At 38.8% G+C, this 24,376-nt stretch overlaps 3 protein-coding genes across 5 annotated transcripts in view; 2 read left to right on the plus strand and 1 right to left on the minus strand.

Annotated features, from left to right (window-relative positions):
* Positions 1-4,057: 4,057 nt before the first annotated feature.
* On the minus strand, positions 4,058-6,735 carry lsm4 (LSM4 homolog, U6 small nuclear RNA and mRNA degradation associated). The gene is made up of 5 exons (XM_028587806.1): positions 6,575-6,735; positions 5,833-5,874; positions 5,199-5,297; positions 4,533-4,722; positions 4,058-4,337 (listed from the first exon to the last, which is right to left on the minus strand). Exons 1-5 carry the CDS (start codon positions 6,575-6,577, stop codon positions 4,183-4,185), a joined length of 489 nt encoding a protein of 162 aa, XP_028443607.1. The 5' UTR covers positions 6,578-6,735; the 3' UTR covers positions 4,058-4,182.
* Positions 6,736-7,257: 522 nt separating this feature from the next.
* LOC114561291 (pyroglutamyl-peptidase 1) lies at positions 7,258-12,934 on the plus strand. Of its 2 annotated transcripts, none has more exons than XM_028587219.1 (5): positions 7,258-7,444; positions 9,268-9,320; positions 10,602-10,718; positions 11,878-12,110; positions 12,653-12,934. In XM_028587219.1, the coding sequence occupies exons 1-5, from the start codon at positions 7,300-7,302 to the stop codon at positions 12,846-12,848; spliced, it is 744 nt and encodes a 247-aa protein (XP_028443020.1). In that variant the 5' UTR covers positions 7,258-7,299; the 3' UTR covers positions 12,849-12,934. The 2 variants fall into 2 exon arrangements, with proteins under 2 accessions (XP_028443020.1, XP_028443021.1); XM_028587220.1 differs by lacking the exon at positions 7,258-7,444 and adding an exon at positions 7,458-8,182.
* A 2,521-nt stretch (positions 12,935-15,455) lies between these two features.
* Positions 15,456-24,376, plus strand: part of LOC114561054 (regulator of nonsense transcripts 1) — a 23,049-nt gene continuing 14,128 nt past the window's right edge. Inside the window, exons 1-13 of one of the 2 annotated variants that reach the window (XM_028586713.1) lie at positions 15,456-15,885; positions 16,254-16,396; positions 17,210-17,299; positions 17,705-17,872; positions 18,717-18,897; positions 19,155-19,316; positions 19,715-19,802; positions 20,105-20,203; positions 20,404-20,512; positions 20,994-21,153; positions 21,576-21,694; positions 21,823-21,987; positions 23,996-24,110. In XM_028586713.1, coding sequence (XP_028442514.1) covers positions 15,715-15,885; positions 16,254-16,396; positions 17,210-17,299; positions 17,705-17,872; positions 18,717-18,897; positions 19,155-19,316; positions 19,715-19,802; positions 20,105-20,203; positions 20,404-20,512; positions 20,994-21,153; positions 21,576-21,694; positions 21,823-21,987; positions 23,996-24,110 — 1,770 coding nt within the window. In that variant the 5' untranslated portion in view covers positions 15,456-15,714. The remainder of the gene's footprint in view (positions 15,886-16,253; positions 16,397-17,209; positions 17,300-17,704; positions 17,873-18,716; positions 18,898-19,154; positions 19,317-19,714; positions 19,803-20,104; positions 20,204-20,403; positions 20,513-20,993; positions 21,154-21,575; positions 21,695-21,822; positions 21,988-23,995; positions 24,111-24,376) is intronic. The other variant, XM_028586714.1, reaches the window with a different exon arrangement.

Here is a 24,376-nt window from a genome sequence, read left to right on the forward strand (position 1 = left end):
ACACACACACACACACACACAGTCCAAGCCTGTTAGCACGGTCAACAATTCAGCCTAGCAATGAGATGATATGATTTAGCACGCTCCTTGAGCACTGACTTCAGAGGCAGTGGAAAATGGTCTTTCCTTCCTCACAAATGCCATCTTGGATATTATGCATGCCTGCATTTTGGGAGGAAATATTCCACACATTGCATCCCACTAAACTTAACCCATCTCACTCATTTCAGTGCCATAAATGTAAAATAAACCTTTTGGCAATTCACCTGCTTTTGCAAAGCCTTAGTTTTGAATTTAATTAAACTTCAAACGTTGTTCTGCTCCCTAGTCTTCTTCTTTACTGCAGTTTGTCTTCCAGTTATCCTGTTGTATCTCTCCCAGTCACCTTTTACAGCCATTCTTCTTCTTGTTTTGTTTTATTTTATAAAAAGAGTAATTTTAAATGTGTCTCCCAAATTAACCGTACATATCCAGAATGGGTTTTTAAAGAAATTAGACAAGACATTCAAATTACATCTTGGCTGAAGTTTTTTCATGTTGTCATTGTTGGCACACAGTGAAAATTTCATACAAATCCAGTATTTACAGGATCTGATAAGTTAGATGGCATAGACACCTTGGACTGTTAAAGCTTCTGGTGAACATTTACTCATTGTCTACAATGCATTTTGTAGCTAAAGCTGGTAGTAGAGCATGAGATGCAAAATATACAGAGACCCGCTCATCAAAACACTGTGCTGTAGAGCTACCTGTTGAAAATCGCCATAGGGTATCTTTAAGTACAAAGGCAATTTGTCTTGGAAAATGTTGTGTCAGACAAATGACTGAAAAAAAATGGTGTGTGTCTAGTGTGGACTGTGTCCCCATGGAAAGTGTCTCCATCTATTACATGTGCCTCTTGTATGTGTATTGTTTTCTCTCTCTCTCTGTTTCCTATTCTGCCCTCCTCCCTCTGCCAGTTGCACACCTGAGAGTAATCAGTGCTCAGGTAGAGTGGGGGAGGTGATAAGAAGGCAGAGAGTGGAGAACACAGGGAGAGCACACTGGCAGCACACCAGTGAGTAGTTTTCTCCTTGTTCTTGCTTCCACAACAAGCAGGTTTGTGTTTTCCCAACCTCGATGCAGATGTAGTTGCTGGAGTTTTGTTGTTTTAATTTATTGTTTTAGTTTGGGCTGGAGATTACCGGTAGTTCAGTTATTTGTCTTTTTTTTGTTTGTTCTCGGATTAGTTTACCCTTTTTAGGTAGTTTAGGGGGAGACACGTGGAGCGACGGCCCACTGCGAGGTTGGTCCAGCGTCTTCCCATCTTTTGTTTCTTTTTGTTTGTAACTTTTGGGAATATTTATTATTTAATAAAGCTTGTTGGATAATTGTTGACATGGTGTCTGGCATCCTATTTTTATATGTTGCATCCTCCAATCCCTTTTTGAGCCTTTGTTTGTTCCTTTTAATGGAGGCCGTAACACCATCCATGATAAAGTTGCTGCTTTATTACACTGTGTTTACAACACGACAATGCACAGATGGATGTAATAACATTAAGGATTTTAGAATTTAATGGTAAACTTGGACTGGACAACTAGACATCACAATCTGTACACATGTTGGAATCTAAATGCAGACAACGGAGGCAGAATTGGATTTGAAAAAACATTCTTTACTCCTACAAGTGTCAAGCAAAAAGGTCAGCAACAGATCAATCCGAACAAGCCACAGTACCAAGAAGACTAAGGACAGGCAAGGACAGGTCATTGGTGCTGAGACGGGCAGACAAGGCAGAGCTATAGTTGGAACACTATGCTAATGAGCAACTAGGGCTTCACTATAAATCTTTTTTTAACAATTTAGCAATTAACTTTAATTCATTAAATCATGAAAGACTGTGTCACATAACAAAAGACACTAAGGGATTTCTTTTTTGAGTATCAGTAGAAAACTATGGAATTCCATTGTACTCAATATTAAATAAATATTTAGGCTACATAAATAAATAAATATGCTATAAAAAAAATCCTGAAATAAATGAAGGCAATACATATAATATATATGAATATAAATTAATTGTAATATAAAAATATAAATGAGTCAATGTAGTTAAATAAATAAATAAATGGGTTTTACATTTATTTATTTTAGGGGATTTTATTCATTTATATTTACATTTATGTATATATTGTGTCATTTGTTTATTTTAGGATGTATTTCATAGGCATAGGTATTTATTTATGAAAAAAAGAATTTATTTAATAAAATAGCATTCCATAGTAACTACATTTTAAAATGTAAGAGAACATTTAAATGTCGCAAGTAGTATCTTTATCGCGATATTCAACAATGTTATGGCATATCACATATCTTCCTCATATCGTACTGCCCCATAAGCGACAAAGACAAACTGGCAAGGGACAGGTACTGACTGAGGACTAATACTGGGCTGCATTTAGGGAATGGCTTTTGTGGCAGAGGCAGGAAAGGTCTCTAGGGACAGCTGCTGGACAGTTAGGGAATGGCAGGGTCTGAAAAGATGAAATATTTAATGCATGGAGATGACATTTCAGTAACTTCTGGATCAGCAGCAGCCATGACAAAATCATATGTGTGTTCCAAAAGGACCTCTGATTACATTCTGATTGGTCACACATTAGTGGGCCACCAGCCTCATGTCATAAGTGAGAAACAGTTTAAAGATGAGGGCGTACTTTGGCTTTGGCTATGGAAAGGAGTCATACCTGTTTTATCAGCAGGCCTGGCAGCTTTAGGACACACATAAATGCTCACACACATACACATACCTCTCTCTCCCCTGCACTTGTGTGCTTTGTATTTTTCTCACTTCTTACTCGGTTATTTTTAGAATTTAATGTTTAGGCAGTAATATAAATTTAATCCAAATGTACTGCAAGTATTCATACTTAATTGTAAATACCAACTGTCTAAAATCTTAACATAATTGTCTTTTTTATTCTGTGATAAATGAGACTGTAATTTGATAATCTAGTTCAACATTTCATCAGGTTTACATGTTAAAGACAATTTGTAAGATTAATGCTACAAAAAAAATTGCTCGGTCTTGGTCCCATTCAAGATATGAACTTGTTTATGTGAACAAATAACTGGCGTGACTGCAAATCCCCATGGAGTTTTAACTTTTGTCTCGATCATAGAGCATATCGTCCACATAGACCTTTTTTATTCATTACAGTTCTGCTTTTTTGTTATGGACTTTAAAACGCACCATTAGGTTAACCTGAATATAAAATAAATAATTATAATCTCTTAATAATTTAAAGAACGCAGTTATCCAAGGGAAGTGAAAAAGTGTAGCAGTAAAATATTGCAATAGCAGGCAAGAACACCGTTTTGAAATAAATACGACCGCTTTAACAAAAGTTGTTTTATTCTCATGTTCTAATGTAAATAAATTACAACATCGTCTTTTGTTACAAAAATAAAATGAAACACAACCAACATGACACACATTGGACTTACCCATTTCAGACTTAAGAATATGAGAATCTTTTTTTTCCTGGAAATCCTAATGATCATAATGTGTCATCTTACAAATGCTTTAACAAAAGTGTAAATTTTCAGGGACTGATTTCTTGTCCCGACTGCCAGTCTACTGGTCTACCTGCCATGATCGGACCGTACGGCGCAGCAGACAAACCACAGAACGTCACAAACAACACAAAAAATAAAGAGCAAGTTAAAAAAAATATTCATGCAACAGAAGTTGGGGCTAGGCAGTTTCTTTACCATGAACACTACACCTGAGGAGACCAGCTGACAAAAATAACTAAAACTAAAAAACCTCATCCCAGTGTACCAACTGATAGGAAACTGTTCTTGGATAATACAATGTGATTTATGATACAAAATGTTCTTGCAAAGTTGTGACGACATATTATGATGAATGATTCTAACGAAGGAGTCTGTCAGCTCTGACTGATACACTGGTACATGGTCATACTAAAAAAAGTGTTAATACCAACTTACAGATGCTAAAAAACAAAATTCTGTGCCAAAGCACAGCTTCTCTTAACGTCTCCCGGTGTGATTTCTGCAATGGTCCGTCCTGACAAAACATCACAGCAGAAGGAAACACCAGAGAGTCAATTTTATCTTCATGTACTGAAGGAGAAATTACTCTGATTGACAGGATGTGTTGTTGAAGGTGTAATGTTAGTGCTGGTTCTTCATTCCCTGTGGTTTGCCCGGTTTCTTATCCTGCTGCTGCTGCTGCTGCTGCTGCTGCTGCTGCTGCTGCTGCTGCTGCTGCTGCTGCTGCTGGCCCCGACCAGGACCAGTCATTCCTCTGCCACGACCGCCAAACAGACCTACAGAGAGAAATTTGAGAGCAAGATAAATATAAAGAGAAATGGTCCGTTAATTTTTATATTATTATTATCACTTGCCAGATTACCCTCATACAAGTGTTTTGGGCAAAACCTTTGATGCTCCTGAGAGTGTGCGGACTAGCAGAGAAATTTGGAAACAACCAAAAACTGATCATCAGAAGTGTTTCCACTCACCGCGGCCGGCTCCTCCTCCTCCTCCTCTTCCTTTGCCCTGCTGTTTGTTCTGCTGGGTGCCTCCACGTCCACGGCCCTTCGACACCACCTCCTCCTTCACCATATCGATGATCTCGTCGGGGATTCGCAGGTATTTGATTGTGCTTCCTCTGATGTAGCACTCAGGCATCCTCCAGAACTTATCTCCATCCTGTTAGAATGGAGTGAGGGTGTCAGTGCATGCTAAACATAATGTCACTTTTTGTCAACAAACAGGTTGTTTTGTAAAAAAACATTTAAAAAAAAAAAAAAAAATAAAAAAAAAAAAGAGCTCAACAAACGTCAGTTTGTAGAAGATCTTTAGGCTAGGTTGTATGGTCTTCTATTGTACTGTTTTGATGGGAATGATTGTCATTTTTTGTTGTCGGTTTTCCTTTCTTATGTCCCAAAAAATAATAATGTGTACATGGGAGTGTTTGGTAAAGCGTCTGTGGTTATTGGTCTGTAACATTTTCAGAGCGACGTAGCTAATCTACAGCAGACTGCAGACAACACCGACCTACAGCCTAATCTACTGAACATGTAAACACTGGACCACAGAGATGTCTTTTACCTACTTAATAGTAAGAAGCACTATATCTACAGTTTAATTAACAGCAGAGATGTGAGACCAGAGTTCAGCTTTACCCTTGAGGTGCAGATGACTTCTCTCAGGTTGATGTTCATCCAGTTGTCACAGCTGACCAGGTGACCGTTGTACGTCTCTCCGTTCTTCAGCTCCACCAGCTGAGGAGAGAGAGGACACAAAAAACAGCATGCTGCTTTAGAGTCTTGACTACACAACGCAAGGGTGGATGACATTACAGAGGCTAGAGAAAGTTTTCTCAAACAAACAAAAAAACACAGCAATTATAGGCTACACAGATTTCAATTTACAATAAACAACAGCAAAAACAAACTGAACTTCATCCAATTAAATTTGGAAGTTAAGATTGGAGGTAGTTTTAAAATCATGTTGAACTAATTGAACCTGGAAATAAAACAGCCAGAGCTGAAGCAGCAACAGCATCCTATAGAACATGATACAAGATAATAGGAAAAATGTTTTGCATAAAATCTGATACTTCTTTAATTCTGCTTTCCATCTGTAAGCAATTTTTTGCTGATCACTTTCTGATCCAATATCTTGAAATACACTTTACTTATAATGATGAACAGTTTATAGGCTAAATATTAATCAATTCATGTATTTATAATCAACAGTAAAATATGTCAAGTTGTTGCCCCATCAAGAGTGCTAAGTGCTTCAGTGTCTCCTCACCATAGGATGGTTCTGGGCAGTCTTCAGCAGAGATAGTGGAAGCTGCAAAATGACAGAAAAACAGATCACACGTAGGAATTCACCTGTCATCAACATTATTTAGTTAAACAACAGAGCAAAGTACTGCAACGGTCAAGAACGTAAAAATAGAATCGAAATATTACAATAAAAATATGTAAAATACACTATAACAATATGTACAATATAACTGTTTTAAGGGTGTATGGTTTTGTGCAGGGGGAGCAAAATATGAATCTGGATTTGCAAAAGTTCACAGTAAAAGTGAACGTTACATTGGATAACCCAAAATTCGTCCTGCAGTGTTTGGCAAAAGCTGTTATTTGCAGCTTTTAACGGTTAACTTACGTTTAATATGTATTTTCAAAAAGTTCAGAAAAGGTTTCGGTTTATCCTACACTATGTAGCTTCGCGCTACTTTATAATACTGGCCGTACTTTCCGCTTTGCAAAGCAAAGTTAAATGTTAAGTTAAATAAGCGTAAATCACCAGCACGATATTAAGGTCTTCTATAGTTGCATGTAAAGTCTGCAAGCAAAAAAAACACAGTGTGTCAATTGTGTTTAATGTAGCTAACATTACAGTAACGTTAGCTAGCTACCTTAATTTAGCATTATGTCATCCAGCGCTACAGTGCTACAGTTAGCGTTAGGTAAGTAACCGTTAGCAGGCGAACTACAGAACATTTAAAAGACAACTCTTAGACTCTTAAGACAATACTTACCATTGTGATAGAATAGCTTTATGATTTTATGTCTCACTTGCTGTCTTGGCCCTTCACTGACACGATTTTGCCACCTAGCTAGTAGCTACTGTTCTTCTTCGTCTTCTTCTAATGAGTTTCCGGCGTTGTGGTGTGTAATCATGGCTATATTATAAGATGCTGCCCTCTACAGTCAAGAACAGCCACAGTGGAGCGCTAACAAATTGTGATTTCACCTATTTTTTACAGTCTTTGTATTTCATAAAATAAAAATCGTTTATGGTCATTATTATCATGAGTATGACATTATTATAGTTATTTACTGTCACTTTAATGTGTGTTCCAGAAAAATAATAAACCATTAACGGGGGATACCATTAGACCTACTCTAATATTTTATATTTTGTAGGATTCGTATAGAGTGATTGTAAATTAAAAACATTTTTTAAATACTTTATTTTTTGTCCATATGTCATTTAGTGTGTAATGTAGTTTATTAGATTTAGTTATTTATTTGCCTATTTCCACTTTTTTATATATTTGTTGACTACCTATAATTATTTTTTTTCTAAATTATTATTGACGAAATGATTATACACAAAAGAAACAGCACATAGGCCTACAGATCAAAAATACCAGTGAAACAAAAACATATAAAGAACGCCCCCATTGAATAATCAGCGTATCATTTCTGACGCATCACGTCACGTCTCACGCAGCCTGCAGTAAAGAGGACTGCTTTATAAATGTGTGTCTGTCTGGCAGACGGAGCCGACAGCTCTCCACGGTCCTGCTACGTTTACTGGTCCATAAAAAGAACAAAAAAAGGCAGCAGATTCTCTGCAACAGGACGGGAGATGGATAACAGTAAACGGACTGTGGTCGTTACAGGTTTGTCTTCTTTTTCCAGCCATTGTTGATTGTTGTCGTCTTTGTCGGCCGTCTGAACATCAGGGTGAAGTGGAGGAAAAGTTGTGGAGATGACAGCTGCTAACGTTAATGGCGTCAGGCTGTTACTGCTTCACTCCGCTGCATTTGTAGACAGTTTAAAGAATCAGTTCTGCTTACAGTTGTTGTAATAATAACAACGTGACAGTGGTATTCAGTTATGTGTTATATTTTATATAATTAGCGCTTCTGACAATGCTAGGTAAAATTATGTTTTTGATTTTGTTTCCTGTCTTTAGCCAAAGGCCACATCAAACAAAGTAGGGGTAAACGTGTATAAATAAATAAATAAATAAATAGCCAATATAACAATTCAGTAGAAATTTAATGGTGGTAGAATCTCTATAGATCCTCCAAATGTGTAATTCTTTGCGAAACACGTCAATAAAATAGAGATGTGGCCGTCATTCATAGATACATACAATAATAAAATCACAGGTTTTCTCAAACATTAGTTTATGGTTGTTATTATTATCATGCTATCAAAGCTATGGAATATCTAAGGGAGGTATTTTGTAGTGATAGTGAAACATGTTCAGCGTTTTTGACAAAGAAGGAGTGCCTGAGTGTTTCTTCTTCATGGCTTTGTTTTGTGAGTTTCTCAACAGTTGGACTTGTTCTCAACATCAGGCCTCTGTCCAGACATGGTGTCATTGCAGAGCTATTACAAAGTGGTTAAAAGTAAATAACATTATAACAAATAACCAACTAATGATTGTGTTCCAGTATTTATGTATAGGTTTTTTCGTATGGAAGCTCATGCATTTTATTTGTGATTCAATCACATTGCTTTATTACAATATAAAAGTCTCGCCTAGAACTGATATTTCCTGCTGCGTGCTACCAATCTGTCATAGATGCTGCTTTGCATGTTTCATTTTAGGAAACACATTTTGCATCACTATTAACTAAATAAGAAAATTCCCAAGTAATGATTACAGTGATATATTACTTAGGGTTGTTTTCCCCAAAACAAGACTTAATGCAACTTCACTTCCAGACACGTAGATATAATATTTTCTAAATGCACAAACTACAGTCTTGAACATTGAATCAGTGGAGAATAAAAGAAGCAATGACTTTTCAGACACAAAGGGGCGCAGAAGCTCGCAGTCCCAGCTGATACAAGATGTGTCATCGCCTGGGAACATCACCTTCACAATAGCGAGCCGGCTGGCAGCTGCCGGCCCCTCGCTCTGCTCCTTTTCAGCAGCCTGTCAGACAGACTGATCCCCCCCCTCCGCCCCTCCCCCCAACCCCCAGGGACCCACTGACCCTTGGTAGGGTGGTGGAAGAGGATCAGTTATAGATCCCTACATAAACAAGCCTGAGTGAATATCCATAGTCTGCTGCTGCAATTATATAGGTCATATGGATCCCTATCACTAAAAGTGATTCATTTTAATTTGAAAATTTAAGAAAAGCAGCAAAGGGTTTTGTTTTCTGAAAATGTAGTATTTTGGAAGTATTATGTCTGTATACTCTTGACAGTTTATATTGCAATTTAATCCCATTACACTTTTTTTGACAGTATCTAGCAGTCTTTCCATAAAACATTTAAAATGATCTTTATTCAAATCCTACACTACATACAATATCTACATAATAAGTGTATATCCACAGCGCTGTGGATATACACTATCTGCTTCTCCTAAATTAAATCTATTTGCTTAGTTTTTTTGTAATTTTTTTAGTTTAAACAGAATCCATAATTGTTTACATAATGTAAATGCAGTACAGCAACCAAAATGACATGTGTTTTGCAGGTTTTGGGCCATTTGGAGAGCATGCGGTGAACGCCAGCTGGGTAGCAGTACAGGTGTGTTTTACCTGTCTTTTCCGGTTTTAATGCACACATTTATTATATTTAATGTGGTGATTTATGTATCCTTTTTAAATATAGTAAAACAAGACTAAACAAGTCCTTAAGCCTGTCCAAAATGCTTTATATTCATTTTGGACAGAAACATTGCCATTGATCACCTCTTAAATATGACACACCAACTTAATAAAGCTCATCATGTTTTTAGCCAAGACTTCACAGTCTGCATAAATAGTCTTCATGTTGAGTTGTTAGTAAATGTGATAAAATAAGAGCAGGTGTGACTTTTCCAAAATGAATTTCTCGTGTTGAGCCAGTTTTTTGTTGTGGTTACATGATGCTCCGATAGTTACAGGCCGGCTTCTCACCGTGCAGCAGCAACGTGTCAGAGGCTCTCTGTGTCCTGCTGGGGAAACTGCATGTGGGGGATGACGGTGGTTGTCAGGGTGTCTAGACGAACTTGATAAGGATATTAAAGGCAAACAAAAGGCCGCTTTGTGGCGGGGTCACCGACGTGGTCAAACAAGCCCCTTTTTAATACAAGTGGGGGTCAGTGTCCAGGGCTACTTGTCCTGAGATTGGGGGAGGTGTCGGTCCACAGGCTGTGAATTTGACACAGATTTATCTTCCTTTTATAATATGTATGATTTGCATTTTTTATTTCTTGCTTTTATCATACTATTTAGGAAGACGGTTGAGTATTGCAGTTGTGTTTTTTTCATAATACACCTTTTTTAAGTTAAGTGTAAAATACTGTTATTTGAAAAGGACAAGGCAAGTGAGAGACATCTGTTCCCTAAGAAAACGCAAAAAGGACTGACCTTTTCCTGTTTGATTTTTAAAATTTGTCAAAAGTTAAATAACATTTCACAGAAACATTTGGCCATAGATTATTAACATTGGTTCTGAATCGTTTTTTATTTATTATTATTATTATTATTATTATTAATAATAATAATAATACTACTACTACTAATTATAATAATGTTTTAAAAAAAGAATTTGCCTTGGTATTTTTGTGCGTACGTACGTGTGTAAGTACTGCAAAAGTCAAGAATCATACATCTAAAATAGAAATAAAAAATAAAAAAATCTGAGCACTTTTTGTTTGTCAAGGTTATCTACTACAGTTTCATAATTTATTTTCTAAACTCAAGGGTCCACCTTCTAGCTTGACTCATTGTCACCTTCATCACTGTAGGATGCTTGAGATAAAAAATATCTATATTAAAATGCAAAAAAGTATTTTAGCTTTTATGTTTTTGTTTGTCCTGATAGGAACTGAAGAAGCTCGGACTGGGAGGTGAAGTAGACTTGCATGTATCCGAGGTTCCTGTAGAGTACCAGACAGTCCAGAGTTTGGTTCCTTCATTATGGAAGAAGTATCATCCACTGGTAAGAGAAGAACGTGGTGTGACCTCTCCACTTTTGACAGAGCAATACAACAACTCATGTCTGCCTTATGGTGTGTTCTTTTTGTCTTGTAATCGCGACTAGTAGCTCGAGTGTGACGTCACATCCATGTCGAAAAACGAATAACCGTGGGTTGTTGCGTTCTTTTTGTCACACAATACTACGAGTCGGAGAAAAGATGGATTTTTGTAACATTTTTAGTAACATTTAGGATTCTATTCACCCAGTTATTGACATATTACACAAATATATTTCACAGTTTGATACATGAAAATTACGTTTTGATTAACGTTAACGTTAGGCTACTGCTCTGCTTTCTGCTCAAGACTCGGCTTAAAGCCATTGTTGTCATATAGCAACCGAGCGTCTCTAGCCAATTTCAGCTGCACAAGCTACAAAATAACTAATTAGGTGGTATTTAACTCCTAATAAGACTGTAGCAACATGCCTATAGGTAGCAGTTTACAGTGCTATGTGTACGACTTCTTCATTTGGTTACAACAAAGACAAAAGTGCTTAAAATTGAGGAAAACCACAATGTTTACTACGTGTGATGCACGACGTAGCCATCTTTGAAAGTGAACTCGGGGTCCTCTGAGTTCAGACGACTTGACGAGTCGTATATACGACCTCGGTGGCGTTCTTTTTGCAACTTCCGGTTTGTAACTCCGGAAAACAACTCGTAAATCGACTTTGGTGGACAAAAAGAACACACCATTAGTTCCAGGTTAGGTCTGATTGCATTGCCATAGGTTTCAGGTGTTGTGTAGAGGCAAATGCAAGTTATAAGTGGATCTGCCCGGCCCTGAGAACAATTAGATAATAATAAATATGTGCAACACATGTTGAAGTACATACAATTATCAAATTATGCAACAAATTACTGTCTTGAGTGTGGCTTTTACCCAAGCTCTATAAGGAATTGATACCTGGGTTTTATAGGGGTCCATATTGGCTCTGGTTCCTTGGGTTCAGATCTGTGTGTTGTGTTAAATATAAGTGGATTTCTGCTACTTTTTAGACACCTTGAGTCCAAACAAGCAGAGAAGTCAAAGAGAGCTGCCACTGATATGTTTTACTTTGGAGCAGTAATATTTCATGAATTCTGACTTGTGTTTTTATTGTTTCCTTTGTTTGACAGTTGGTAGTTCATGTTGGAGTCTCAGGTATGGCCACCACCGTCACGTTGGAGAAGTGTGGCAGAAATCACGGCTACAAGGGCCTGGACAACAGCAGCTTCTGTCCTGATTCACAGTGTTGCATTGTGGGAGGCCCGGACTGTATCAACTCAGTTATTGACATGGAATCAGTCTGTAAGAGAGTGACGGCCTCTGGTCTGGGAGTAGCTGTGTCTGTCTCCAAAGATGCTGGAAGGTAATGATTTACTTTATATTTTACATTTTGAATCAACCTTTTGATTTTCCGCTCACTTCTAGATCATATACTACAACTCCTGAGGGATAGGGCATTAAAACACATGTATATCACTTTGTTAAACACACAAGTCAGCTGTACACAATATGTACTATCTGCATTGTGAGGTGTATTTAGTTTGACAATTTGCATTCAGTTTGACAGTAAAACAAGTAAAACGGTGTGCAACAAAGTGTACAAAGTCTGGAGTAGAGGTAGGATGTACTATTGCTTAAAGGGACAGTTTGGATTTTCTAAAGTGGGGTTGTACGAAGTACTTACCCATAGTCAGTGTATTACCTACAATAGATGGCGGTCGGCACGCCCCCAGTTAGGCGAAGCAGGCAGGAGGACAGGCATGGAAGCTAAGCAATGTACTGCTGTGGACGGGGGCAGCAGCAAAACAAATTTTAGCCACCTGAAAAAATCCCATTTTAGAAAATCTATGATGTAGGTATGTAGAGACTTACAGTCATTTGATGCTCTGCTGTCTTCCCTAACAGGTATCTATGTGACTTCACCTATTACACGTCTCTGTACCTGAGCCATGGTCGCTCTGCCTTCGTACATGTGCCTCCTCTTGGAAAGCCTTACAGCGGGGAAGACCTGGGCCGTGCACTGCAGGCCATCATCCAGGAGATGCTGGAGCTTCTAGACCAGGCCGAAGAGAAAATCCACTGCCAGCAGCACTTCCACTAAGTGACCTCCAGATGCCAACCAGCCTCTCCGGCCCTCTCGACACAAGAGGAATTGCACTTAACCACAAGTAGCCAAACTTCTACAAAATGAAAACTTCAGTGTATCCCATGTTTCCAGCGTTTGTTTGTCTTAAGTTTTTGATTCATGTTTTTCTAATCCTGACTCAGTTATGTTTTAATGTCTCCCGATGGTGAGAAGATAAAATGGGAGTCTCAAGCCTAACTGTGCGGTTTCACACTTAATGTTGAATTGTTTCTTGAGTCCTTTTTCTTTATAAGAAGTTGTAATTTTGCCTTCTTTTACAAAGGTTATTTAAATAAGGGAACGGGTTGGTTCCAGCTCATATTCCCCCAGTTTTGTCAGCCCAATTCTGACTGAACACCCACATTCACTCCACTGAGGTCTGGACCCCAGGTTGTGCAATGTTATTCTACAGATCTCAAGTTCAGTGGTTTAGTCATAGGTTTATCATAAATATATTATGGTTGCACAATTATTTGAGATAATATTGAGCATTGCAATTATTACCACAGACATTTTCAGATTGAATTTAACAGTTTTGTCTGAGGGAGCTGTGTTTTGAAGTTGTGTACTACACAAAATATGGTATACAATCTAATTTGTATATCCATTGATAGTCTTTATAAATAACTGAACAAATAGTAGATCTTGTCGTTCTTGTTCATTTGAACTGTTTAGAATACCTGCCATTTAAACTAATTGTTTAAAAAAAAATTGCAATAGTTCAAGACCAAACTTACAAAATCTCAAGTTTTTCTTTTTTGTGCAGTCTAATTTGTATTCCTTGATAAAAGCTTTCTGTTGTTATCTTCATTAAATTGGATACAGCTTCTTATTTTACCTGAGGATTTGATTGATGAAGTTGGATGCTCAGATCAGTCGGAGTTGGGCCTGAAATTTTATTTCTGTAGCACTTTTTTTTTTATTTTGTTTTTACATCTTTGACTTAATCTGGAATATGTGCAGCAATTTTAGTCATGCTTGCATTTTTATTTTCAGTCACTTTAACTAAAATAAGTAGCTTTCCAGACATCCATTATAATCTTTTTTTGCCCCCCAATAATTTATGCATTTTCCTTTTATTTTCCTGAGCTTTGGTTTGTTCCGAACTGTTAAATGAACTGCAGCAGATTTCATCACTGTGTTTGTGAAAGTGCCTCTCCCAGCTGTAAATGTTTTTTTAGAATCCTTTTTTTATTGGATTGTGTTGTGTGTTCACTGTGTAGACCTGTGTTTCCCTGGCTGCTGAGATGCCAGAACAGACCATGACACCCAGCACAGCTTCAGTTGGATCAGTTTTAGTAGAATTCTGTGTATCCCCAGAAAAAACTAGATGTCTGTTTTAAACTGTCCCAGTTAGTCTTAACAAACTAACACTGTGCTTAGCGTTGAAGCAGTAGTGGTCTCATGGCCTTTCATTGAGTTTTTAATTAAACGTTTTCTCCTCAGTTAAGCAAGTTGTTGTCAGGGAGTTTGAGTAGATTGGCATTATTTTTAGCTGTGTGTCATTTTAATTGCTATTCAGCACCGTGGTTAGTACCACAAAGTAGCATCCTGGAGCACAGAACTGAACTTCTTCTCACACCTACATTTTTTTAAACTAAACTCTTAATTGTGTGGTTAAAAAATCTCTTATGAACTTGTTGAAATGAAGGGCAGGTTTTGGTTCTGAGTTTGCAGGTGCTGATATTTTAATGTGCGGCTTTGTGAGTGCTGAGAAGTGAAAGGGGTTTGGAGGAGCTGCCGAGAATATGTCTGCTCACAAAAGTGAAATCCTCAAGTTTACATGTGAGGTGACCTCTGACCCTGTGCCTTGCTGTTGTTTATGTGTGTTATGAAAAGGCCTTAAAAATACTCAGCGGGTCAGTTAAAATATATATTACTGATGCTGTCCAGTCAGATGTGTGGCTACCTCAAAAATACTTTTTTATCTTGGTGTGCTCAGTTGTACAATAACATTATGGCTTTATTGTGAGTTTCTCTGTTTAGGGAGAATCCACTGAAAGGTGTCTTCTGCTTCTGACATTAACAAAGCACTTGTTACAATAAATAATATTGGCTTTTAAAAGGAAAGGCTTTGAAATAAAGAGAATTAAAGGATTATAAGTAACATCTTTGTGTCTTTTATTACATCTGTGTGATTTTCCACAGCGTATTAGTTATACCTATTAAAAGCATGTAATTGAATTGCCAACTGTGCTAATATAAGGTTATAAAGGACTATCAAAGATCACAGATGTTACCATGAAGCACCACTGTGTCGTAATTTATTTGCCTGACATCTGCACTCCTGGTTTAGCTCCAGCTAAAAAATAGTCTTAGCAATAGCAATATAGTTTTTCACAGTTAATGTTGTATAATGCCAATAAAAACACCTAATAAAGGTGATCTAGCTGAAGGAGGTAGTAGTGCAACATTGAGGATGCCAACTGCCTTAAAAATGTAAATGAGAAGATCAATTATACCTCACATTTCTACTTAAGTACAGTACTTCAATGAATGCACTTTGGTACTTTCCAACACGGGTATTTTACATTTGCCTTGCAGAGATCCACAATTCATACCCGGAAATAAGATCAGAGTGAGCGCTCACTCCCCATTGATGATCGGGCTCTACAGCCTACAGTGAGAACATCACACGTTGAACGGCGCAGGGAAGTTCGTCACCGTCGCTGTTGGACCTGCTGGAGCTTTCGAGGTTCTGCTCGGTTACATTTTTGTTTTGGTTCAAACGCAGACTTTGAGCGTCGGCCTCTAAACCTGTTTTCGATAAACAAATACCGTGAGGATTTTCATCTTTAGACGAAGACCGGAAACCGCTCAGTAAAGCGAAAGTTGAGTCGAGATGAGTGTGGAGGCGTACGGGCCGAGCTCCCAGACCCTCACCTTCCTGGACACCGAGGAAGCAGAGTTGCTCGGAGCGGACACCCAGGGCTCTGAGTACGACTTCACCGACTTCACCCTTCCCAGCCAGACGCAAACTCAAGGACAGACGCAGAGCCAGCTGGACAGCCAGGTCTGAGGCTTTCAGTTTTACAGGAAGGCACAATAAAGCGCGGTTTACTGACGTTAGCTCGGTTAGCTCACCCAGAGCTGCATGCTAACCCGCTATTATTGGATCTAGCTAGCGTTACCTAGCTTCATGTTAGCTCGCTGCTAGGTAGCAAGCACGGTAACTCAAATTCTGAAGGAAAGTTAGGTGTTTAAGCACGTTTGTTTTGAACAGTTCGAAGCAAACGAGACACACGTGTAACTTCAAAAACCAAATATAAGAGCACTGACAATCTCACAATTAGCTGCCATTTCCGCGCTGTATGCCGCCTAGCCGCTAGCTGCTAATCGTTAGCATTCAGTTTGTTTCTGAAAGCTTGTGTTGTGCCACAGGTAAATGGTCCTGATGAAGGTCTTCACAACGGTGGAGTGGATGACCCCGTGGCCAAACCCAGCCAGCTGTTGGCCGAGCTCAATTTTGAGGAGGATGAAGAAGACACGTACTACACCAAAGACCTGCCTGTGCACGCATGCAGGTAGCTAACGTTACACTGACAGGAGCAACACCATGCAGGATGTCGGTAGATCACTGAGGAAGTCATTACCGTACATTTGGTTTTTTTTCCCCTGACGATAACGCAATACTATATGTATAGTGCTTATTTTGTGTTTAGCCCCTGATCTTTCACACCACATACAGGGCATACAGAACCCAAAGTTCATCAGTGTTCATTATCCTAACTGTTACAAATTTTCTAAAAAGCACAGCATACTGTCAAAGTTTACAAGTAGTACTCATGTAAGACTTGCACATATCACTAATGATACACTACCACACCAGCCAGCTGCAGTGACAGTTTTCAGATCATTATTAGAAGTAAAATGCTGGCGCCCATTCTATTGAACTTATAAGAAAATGATAACTTTCATAATTTGCATTCCTGTAAGCATACAAAAACATGATGTTAAGTATACAATAATATACCTGTGGAAAATGGTGTTGAGCTTTAGAAGTTATTGAAAAATTGTGAGAAAATGTTATTACTGTATTTGTTATTACTGTATTTACAAATAGATTTGTTTTTCAGCATGGGATAGCTAGTTTAGATGAAAATCCTAAACCGATATAGGTTTTGTATCAGGAATGTTTCCAGGCACTTATTATTTTTGAAGATAACAAACACTCAGGTTTGAGTTATTGACAAACAGTTGACTTATTGAAAATTAACTGGGAGTGTTTAAGAGTCCTGCATGGTTGACGAGAGCCCTCGGAATTTCATGTGTCTTTTTGACTAAATACTGCAGTAATTCCGATGCTGTTTTGATACATTGTTGTTGTTTTTTTTAAGCTACTGTGGAATCCATGATCCAGCATGTGTGGTGTACTGCAATACCAGCAAGAAGTGGTTCTGTAATGGGCGTGGCAACACATCTGGCAGGTGTGTAGTCTACTCCTCTTCACCTGATTACCTCACATATAAGCACCAGAACATGAAGCTACTGAGGTAGAACAAAACATGTAAACACCTCACCTAAACTTTATATTATAGTAAAAAACATTATTATTCTACTATTTTCAGCCACATACAATCAGCCAGACTTTTGCCTCACATGGTAAATGTGTTTAAAGAGAGCTGTATAATGTAGTGTCTACAGACCTTTTCATTTCTGTTGCATTAGTAGTCTATTTTGTCTGTCCTGTTTTTGTACTATGGGTCAGTATGTGTTGTTAAGCAAACTATCAATAGATTTCTGCAGCAATGCTACCAGGACAAATGTCACAGAGATCAAAGTGTTTCTGATTATTTTTCTCAACCATTTGACTCCTGCTCTCTGACTTCTAGTCACATTGTGAACCACTTGGTGAGAGCCAAATGCAAAGAGGTGACGCTGCATAAAGATGGGCCACTGGGTGAGACGGTGCTCGAGTGTTACAACTGCGGCTGTCGCAACGTCTTCCTCTTGGGCTTCATCCCGGCCAAGGCCGATTCTGTGGTGGTGCTACTCTGCAGGTAAGGGTGGCCTTGTACATGGACCAACTGTACTGTAACGAGTGCCCACAAGACAGAACATACTGGATATGTTCTGTCAAGAGTGTCCTTGAGGTCAGCATTGACAATGATTGACGGTCATTATCAGCTACTCGGAAGCATGAACTTAAGTGATGTTTGTTCAGGTTTCAGACCTTATGTTGCATGAGTTGTCATGCATACTGATGCTTAGGAAATCGATGCAGAGTCCATGAAATGCCTAAATAATCAGTCAGATAGAAAAAATACACTTAAAAGATTATGGCAACAAAAAAATAATCAAAACATTTTTATTCAAACATAAAGCTAAGCCTGCTCCAAAACAACTGTAGGGTAAATCCTCTCAATTAAAATTAGATGAAACATTACAAAATATAATTTAAATATATATGTTTTATATAGGACAGTATGGTTATGATATGACTTATAACTGGAACTCGACATATTTGGATCCCTTAGTCAAAAAGTCAAAGAGCAACTTGTCAGTGTTCTCTGGTGTACAAACAACATCTTTGGCATTTTGCTTGCACTGATTAAAATCACATTTATTCAACAACCTGTTCGATTCCTCCAAAATGTGACAGTGTGAGTAATTGGCTATTTAGTCTGGAACTGTTGCACCGACATTTAGTGCTTCCTGCTATGTGGAAATTAATTTAATAATTTTTGGGGTCATATGGACATGCAGCAAGAAGTATTGTGAGAAATCAATTTCAGGCAGTAAGACAAATAGCATTTTTTACATCCTCTGCAATAGTTTTAATTATTCAAAAAAACTATACATAAGCTAATTTTCTGTCTGTATGAACGTTGTATCTCCATGCAGGCAACCCTGCGCCAGCCAGAGTAGCCTGAAGGACATCAACTGGGACAGCTCGCAGTGGCAACCACTGATCCAGGATCGCTGCTTTCTGTCCTGGCTGGTGAAAATCCCATCGGAGCAGGAGCAGCTTCGGGCTCGTCAGATCACCGCCCAGCAGATCAACAAGTTGGAGGAGCTCTGGAAGGTATACAGAGGCCTTTTCTTCAGGGTTACATGTTCATAGCAATGTTGTTACCAGAAGATTGTAAACTTTAAGTGACAAGCACAGGCTGAAGTTTTGTAAGTAACAGCTGCTTACAGGGATTGGTATCCACCTGTGGCTTACCAGTTTTAAAAGGCATCTGCAACTATAGTGTGGAATTTGTGTGTGGAATATGAGTTTGTGATAGCATGTGTGATGTACTTTAATTTGACGGTTGCTTTGACTTTGTTTCCTCCCAGGACAACCCCACTGCTACCTTGGAAGACCTGGAGAAACCTGGAGTGGATGAGGAGCCCCAGCATGTGCTGCTACGCTACGAGGATGCCTACCAGTACCAAAACATCTTTGGCCCTTTGGTCAAACTGGAGGCTGACTACGACAAGAAGCTTAAGGAGTCCCAGGTACCTGAACTGCAGTAGGACACTTTGAAACTCAGAACCGTGTTTTCTTTTTTTTTTCTTTTTTAATGCCCATGGTCGTTTAGATGCAGGTGACATAAAACATGTTTACAAACCTAGTAATCCATTATAAAGTTTCAAATATGCATTTAGGATTTTATTTTTATGCTGCAATCACACTGGATGTCTAAAAAGTGATGCACACCACAATGCTCTTCTCCTGCTGCTATGATCCGGACCACATTGAGCATTTTGCTTGAGCTCTATTTTGTAATTTTATTAAATAGCCTCTTACTATAGGGTTACAGAAATGATGCCTGTTGGTGTGACATTATGTCTTTGACCTCTTTAATATGAGTTGCTTTTATATTTATCTATTTTTTTTTATTTTCCTTTTGCAGACCCAAGACAATATAACAGTCAGGTGGGACCTGGGGCTGAATAAAAAGCGGATTGCCTATTTCACTCTGCCCAAGACGGATTCAGGTGGTAATTCTCTGAGTTTGATTTCCTCCCAGTGGTTCTGTGGTACAGATAGAGCCCCTCCCCATCCCCCTTCAGTCCTGAGAATTGCACGCAACCTTCCCCAACCCTGCATCTTTTGGTAGCATGTGTGCTTGGTTTTGTCCTTGCCTCTGTTTTTGTAGTGTTTTTTTTTTTTTTTTTTTTTTTTTGTGCGCACACGGTACTGTATCCTTTGATGTATGAACATGGCCCATGCTCCTTAGTGTATTTTTGGGTCATTTTGAGCATAGAAGGGTGTCTAACTTGTGTCCTTGTATCAATCCCAGATATGCGGCTGATGCAAGGTGACGAGATCTGCTTGCGGTACAAGGGAGACCTGGCCCCGCTGTGGAAAGGCATTGGTCATGTCATCAAAGTCCCTGACAGTATCTTTTACACTGGTAGCAGTTGCATGTGTATCATCCATTGCATTACAGTGTCTTCAAGTCGGGCTCAGTACTGGGCACTTAGCCCAGATAGCAGTGAATGTATAGCCCAGAGAGCAGTGAATGGTATAGTCTTAACTGTAAAACTAGACTGGTATAGACAACATAATGTTTTCTTCCTTAACCGCCTGTGTTTAAAGACTATGGGGATGAAATTGCTATTGAGTTGCGGAGCAGTGTTGGAGCACCTGTTGAAATCCCCCATAACTTCCAGGTGGACTTTGTTTGGAAGTCCACGTCCTTTGACAGGTAGGCTGAAATGTAGGGGTGTGCAAAAAAATCGATTCACATTCGTATCGCGATTTGAGCTCTACCAATTCCAAAAATCGATTCATATTTTTAATTGTATGTCTACTGCAATCACATGGGGAAAGTAACTACATAACTACATTTACATACTGTGAATCTTTTTTTAAATTTTTTTTTTTAAATCAAGAATCGTTTTTGAATCGAAAATCGATATTGAATCGTGACATTTTATGAATCGTGCACCCCTCCTGAAATTGCATACCCCCAAATCCCTAATGTGATGGAAACATTCAATTTTGCTGCTGTTAATTCAACGTATTACTCCACATTACAGAATGTGTTTTTTTTTTTTTTAGAAACAGTGCACATGTGCACGTGTCTGTCATTTGAAAAGTAAAATGTCAGCCAAATTCACCCTCCTTGTAAGGACAGAGGTTCATTGATGAATAAGTGAAAATGGCTCACATTTGTGTTGCTGCAGGATGCAGAGCGCCCTGAAGACGTTTGCAGTGGACGAAACCTCCGTGTCTGGTTACATTTACCACAAACTGCTGGGCCACGAGGTAGAGGATGTCACCATCAAGTGCCAGCTGCCAAAGCGCTTCACTGCCCAGGGCCTGCCTGACCTCAATCACTCACAGGTCAGACTTCTCTAAACACTGAGTTCCTGTGATTCCTCCTATTATTATTTTGTCATTTTATTTTCTTCTTATGTCTTCAAGACATGACAGCAGGAAAACTTATGAGTTGAATTGTCCCATTTTCTGTGATTTATCATGTACATCAGTGCATCAATACAGTTCAACTGTTTTAAATAAATTTGAAAAACAAATGAAGAGAGTGGTTTAGTAGGACAACCCTTTAATTACACGAGGAAAGCATTTTATCTGTTTGGCTTAAATGTGTGATTTGGATCTCCTCTCACCATATTATTGCAAGTAAATTCAGTGGAATGTGTTCTGAGAAATATTTGATGTCTGTATTTGCAACAGTTCACCTGGGTCAAATCCTCTTTTTTATTTTTTTATTTATTTATTTATTTTTTTGTTACTTGTATGTTCAGGTGTATGCTGTGAAGACGGTACTGCAGAGGCCTCTCAGTCTGATCCAGGGTCCTCCTGGCACTGGGAAGACTGTCACCTCTGCCACCATCGTCTACCACCTGTCCCGACAAGGCAACGGGTAAAAACTATCTTACATTACTTAAATACTTAAAAGAATCTTTAATTTTATAATTTTTGTTATTCCAGCAACTGTGTTTTACACTACTGTTCATGTCCTAACGCTCTGTGCGGTGTGTATGTTTGCAGACCAGTTCTGGTGTGTGCTCCCAGCAACATTGCCGTGGATCAGTTGACTGAGAAGATTGACAAGACTGGACTGAAGGTCGTCAGGCTTTGTGCCAAAAGCCGTGAGGCCATCGAGTCACCCGTGTCCTTCTTGGCTCTGCACAACCAGATCAGCAACATGGACAGGTCAGTGGCATGTAGGGAATTGACTCTGGACTCAAAAGTTATTTATACTTGATTGCTGCTTTGTACAAATGCTCATGTCATAACTAGTCAGCAAAGCACCAGCATCATTGTTTTTGTTTTTGTGCACCTCCATATTCATCCTGCTCTGTCACATTGACCTCAAATGTCACCATGTTCTCTCACTCATACTTACTCTTGTCAGTATTCTTGGTACTTTCGCTATATATTGTGTAAATGATACCTGGAGGACAGGTCCATAGGAGAAGGAAATCTGAGGTCAGGCATGACAAATGTCTGTCAACAAGGACACCCAAATATTTTAAAATGGGTGATTGACTGGTGATTTCCGCAACTGAGAATATTGAGTCTGAAATCTTGCTGTCGCAAGCAAATTTCTCTTAATGTTAGGAGGCTGCCACCACATGATGTTTGTATTTCGGAGTCCTTGTATTAGGGCTGGGCGATATGGTTGAAAACTGTATCACGATATAAGTTTTTCATATCGGTCGATATCGATAATTATTGATATTTTTTATGACCTATTTAAAATAAGGACCAAGAGAAAAATATATTAAATTTAAACATTTTTATTTAAAACTTAACCCTGCTCTGATTATAATCCCCTCATTTATAAAAGCAGAAATGTCAACACAACCATGGAAAACATAATTAAAATGTAAACAGGTCTAAAATCACAATGAACACTTAACAATTATCTCTTAACATTAAGGTGCAAAATTAAAGAATAAGTAAGAAATGCTTAATAAAGTGTCATAAAATAGTGCAAAGTGTTAGCTAAATATAAGAAACCTGAGAAGGAACTATTTTCTGCAGGTTTAGTGCTAGGTTGGTCACCTGGCTTCTGGACAGTGCTCAGCATGTCTGCCTTCGTTATTTCTTTGTAGTGTTTAGTAAGGAGCTGATGCAGAGTACCTCTCCATGGTGGTCTGCTGTTTGTGCCGTGTTGCAGCTGCAGATGTTGTTGGACGTTGATGGCGAATACGGCTGTGCTCGAAAGTGTGAGCGCGGCTAAAGTGGTAAAACAAGTTTATGGTATTACCAGTGTTGGTCTGACGACATTGGTCTGACTACGGTCAGACTTATAAAATCCCCAAAACTGCCATACTAACTTTTCCTGTTTTATCAACAATTTCCTCGCTCGCTCCGGCACTCACTTTCCACTCCACGCCGGTTTTGTTATTGAAGAACACGAGACAGCGATGTGGCGCAACCAAACATGATACGGTTACATGATTGGCTGTTAGTGTCACTCCCCACGTTGCTAGGTTGCCAGAGAGTGAGGGCCTTTGTTCATGCAACCAAACTTGATTCACAACCTCTGGTTTCTTCTGATGAAGAAAAACAAGTTATCGAACGTTTTATCGACCGCATTTTCTATTGATATTGATTATATGTCTATCGCGATACATATCGTTATCGTTTTATCGCCCAGCCCTACCTTGGATCAGAAGTTTTCAGCCTGCTAGGTGTGCCTCAACGGGGACATGGGGGAGGAGAGGCATGGAGGGAGAGACATGAGGCAAATATACTGTATTGCTTAAGGTGAAAGGGACTGGTGCATACCGGAGTCTCTAAACTTTAGGTATTTATGGTAGTTTGGCCTGCTCACCAATAGTCAGCAGTTGTGATGATTGTGTCACAGCTTAGTTCACGTTTGCTGCAATTTGTGTCAAAATTTGTATTCCTTGGATTCCTAATTCATACACTACACACATGTTTAATCCATCCAATTGTGAATAAGCACCCTTAAAACTGCTTAAAATCATACAAAAAGATGCTTGTTATAACTCAAGAACTTGTCTGAGAAAAAACTCTTCACACATACACTGAAATAATAAAGCTCAAGTTGTAGCCTGCAGCTAATTAACTGACCCTATGGCAACATTATCCATCCTGTTTACATCCCCAAAGCCCCCCCTAAAATCACAGATTGGTAGTGTACAACGGTGTTTTCTGTAGTCACCCTGATGTGTCTTTGATTCCCTAGTATGCCGGAGCTTCAGAAACTACAGCAACTGAAGGATGAGACCGGTGAGCTGTCGTCTGCTGATGAGAAACGCTACAGGGCTTTGAAACGCACAGCTGAGAGGGAGCTGCTCATGGTGAGGGGGAGCTTCAAAGTGTTAAACCAAAATAGCTCAAAGCTGAAACTCAGCTTACAGAGGCCTGCTACAGCTTTTCAGGCACTGCTAATGCAACAACATGTTTCTGCCAAACAATTAAAAACTAATTCTGACTGTTCTAATAATTATCATGTATGTTCAAGTGCTATGACCATCTCAATATACTTTATATTATTATACACGAGAGTCTTGTGATAACCAGGAAGCTTGTTGCTGATCTTGTTTTTGTTTTCTTTTGGTCAGTA

This window comes from Perca flavescens, chromosome 9, assembly GCF_004354835.1.
Source record: "Perca flavescens isolate YP-PL-M2 chromosome 9, PFLA_1.0, whole genome shotgun sequence".
Taxonomy (NCBI): domain Eukaryota; kingdom Metazoa; phylum Chordata; class Actinopteri; order Perciformes; family Percidae; genus Perca; species Perca flavescens.